This window comes from Phaethon lepturus, unplaced genomic scaffold (assembly GCF_000687285.1).
Source record: "Phaethon lepturus isolate BGI_N335 unplaced genomic scaffold, ASM68728v1 C13460797, whole genome shotgun sequence".
Taxonomy (NCBI): Eukaryota; Metazoa; Chordata; class Aves; order Phaethontiformes; family Phaethontidae; genus Phaethon; species Phaethon lepturus.
This window is the reverse complement of record NW_010574121.1, coordinates 1-904: the sequence shown is the minus strand read 5'-3', so window position 1 is coordinate 904 and position 904 is coordinate 1. Positions and strand designations below refer to the sequence as shown.

Below are 904 nucleotides of genomic sequence, written 5' to 3'. Positions count from 1 at the left end.
TTTTTTTTAACTTGCTCATTGGGGTGCAGGCTATTTCTCTATAACAGTGTTAATCTTATTCTTTATCAGGGTGCGAAGTCTTCCCCCTCTGTCATTTGAGGAGAATGAAAGAAGAGTTCTACTTATGAAAAAGTGGTGTTTGTTTAAGCAGAGACAAGATAAGGCAGAAAAGAAAGCAATTCAGACCCTTGTAGAAGCTCAACAAGAGGCACTAAAGGAACTGCGCCTTGAATCAGAGGAGCTGTATCAGGCGGCCATCAGACGAGATGAGGGGCTTTTCCCCTTTGAGAGAGATGGACCTAATTATACCCCACCGCTTCCTGGTTACGATCCTCCTGAAGGAAAATGTGTTGATATCACCAAAGTGTATACGCACTGATGGAGGAGTTTGCTGTTTATCTGGCATGAGCTACTTGGAAGGAGGAAAGAATGGATCAAGAATAAACAATTCCTTCTGTGTGTTAAAATACCGTAGGTGTGTGACCGTAAAAAAATGTATTAATGAAGTACCTGTTTGTTTGGGGTTTTTAAATGGCTCTCTAGGTAATCAGACACCCAAGAAAACGACACTACCTTATGCTTGTGCCATGCTAGAACAAGGCAAAGTAGTATTTCACAAAGCACTTTATCTTTCTGGGCTTAAATCTCTCATCCCTCCGTAGACTCCTGAGCAGCATTTTTTTGTTCTGCATAAACCATAACTTGGAAGATCCTTATGCTATGAGGACAGAATGTCACAGTCATCACATCAGAGTCTATGCTATACGGGAGGTAGCAGCTGCTTACTGCCTTTCTTATCAGACTTCACTGAAGTACCCCTGCATATAAGAGGGAAAACAGATGGAAGACATACTGTGACAAAGCCAAAACTAAGGTTGCTTTTGGTTTTGTGGATTTTTTTTTT

General features: G+C 41.2%; 1 protein-coding gene across 1 annotated transcript; it reads left to right on the top strand.

Annotated features, from left to right (window-relative positions):
* Positions 1–69: 69 nt before the first annotated feature.
* MRPL40 (mitochondrial ribosomal protein L40) lies at positions 70–379 on the top strand (the record flags this gene model as incomplete). Its single annotated transcript, XM_010295583.1, has 1 exon — positions 70–379. A coding segment is annotated over one exon (310 nt), but the record flags the coding sequence as incomplete, so codon positions are not given.
* Positions 380–904: the final 525 nt, after the last annotated feature.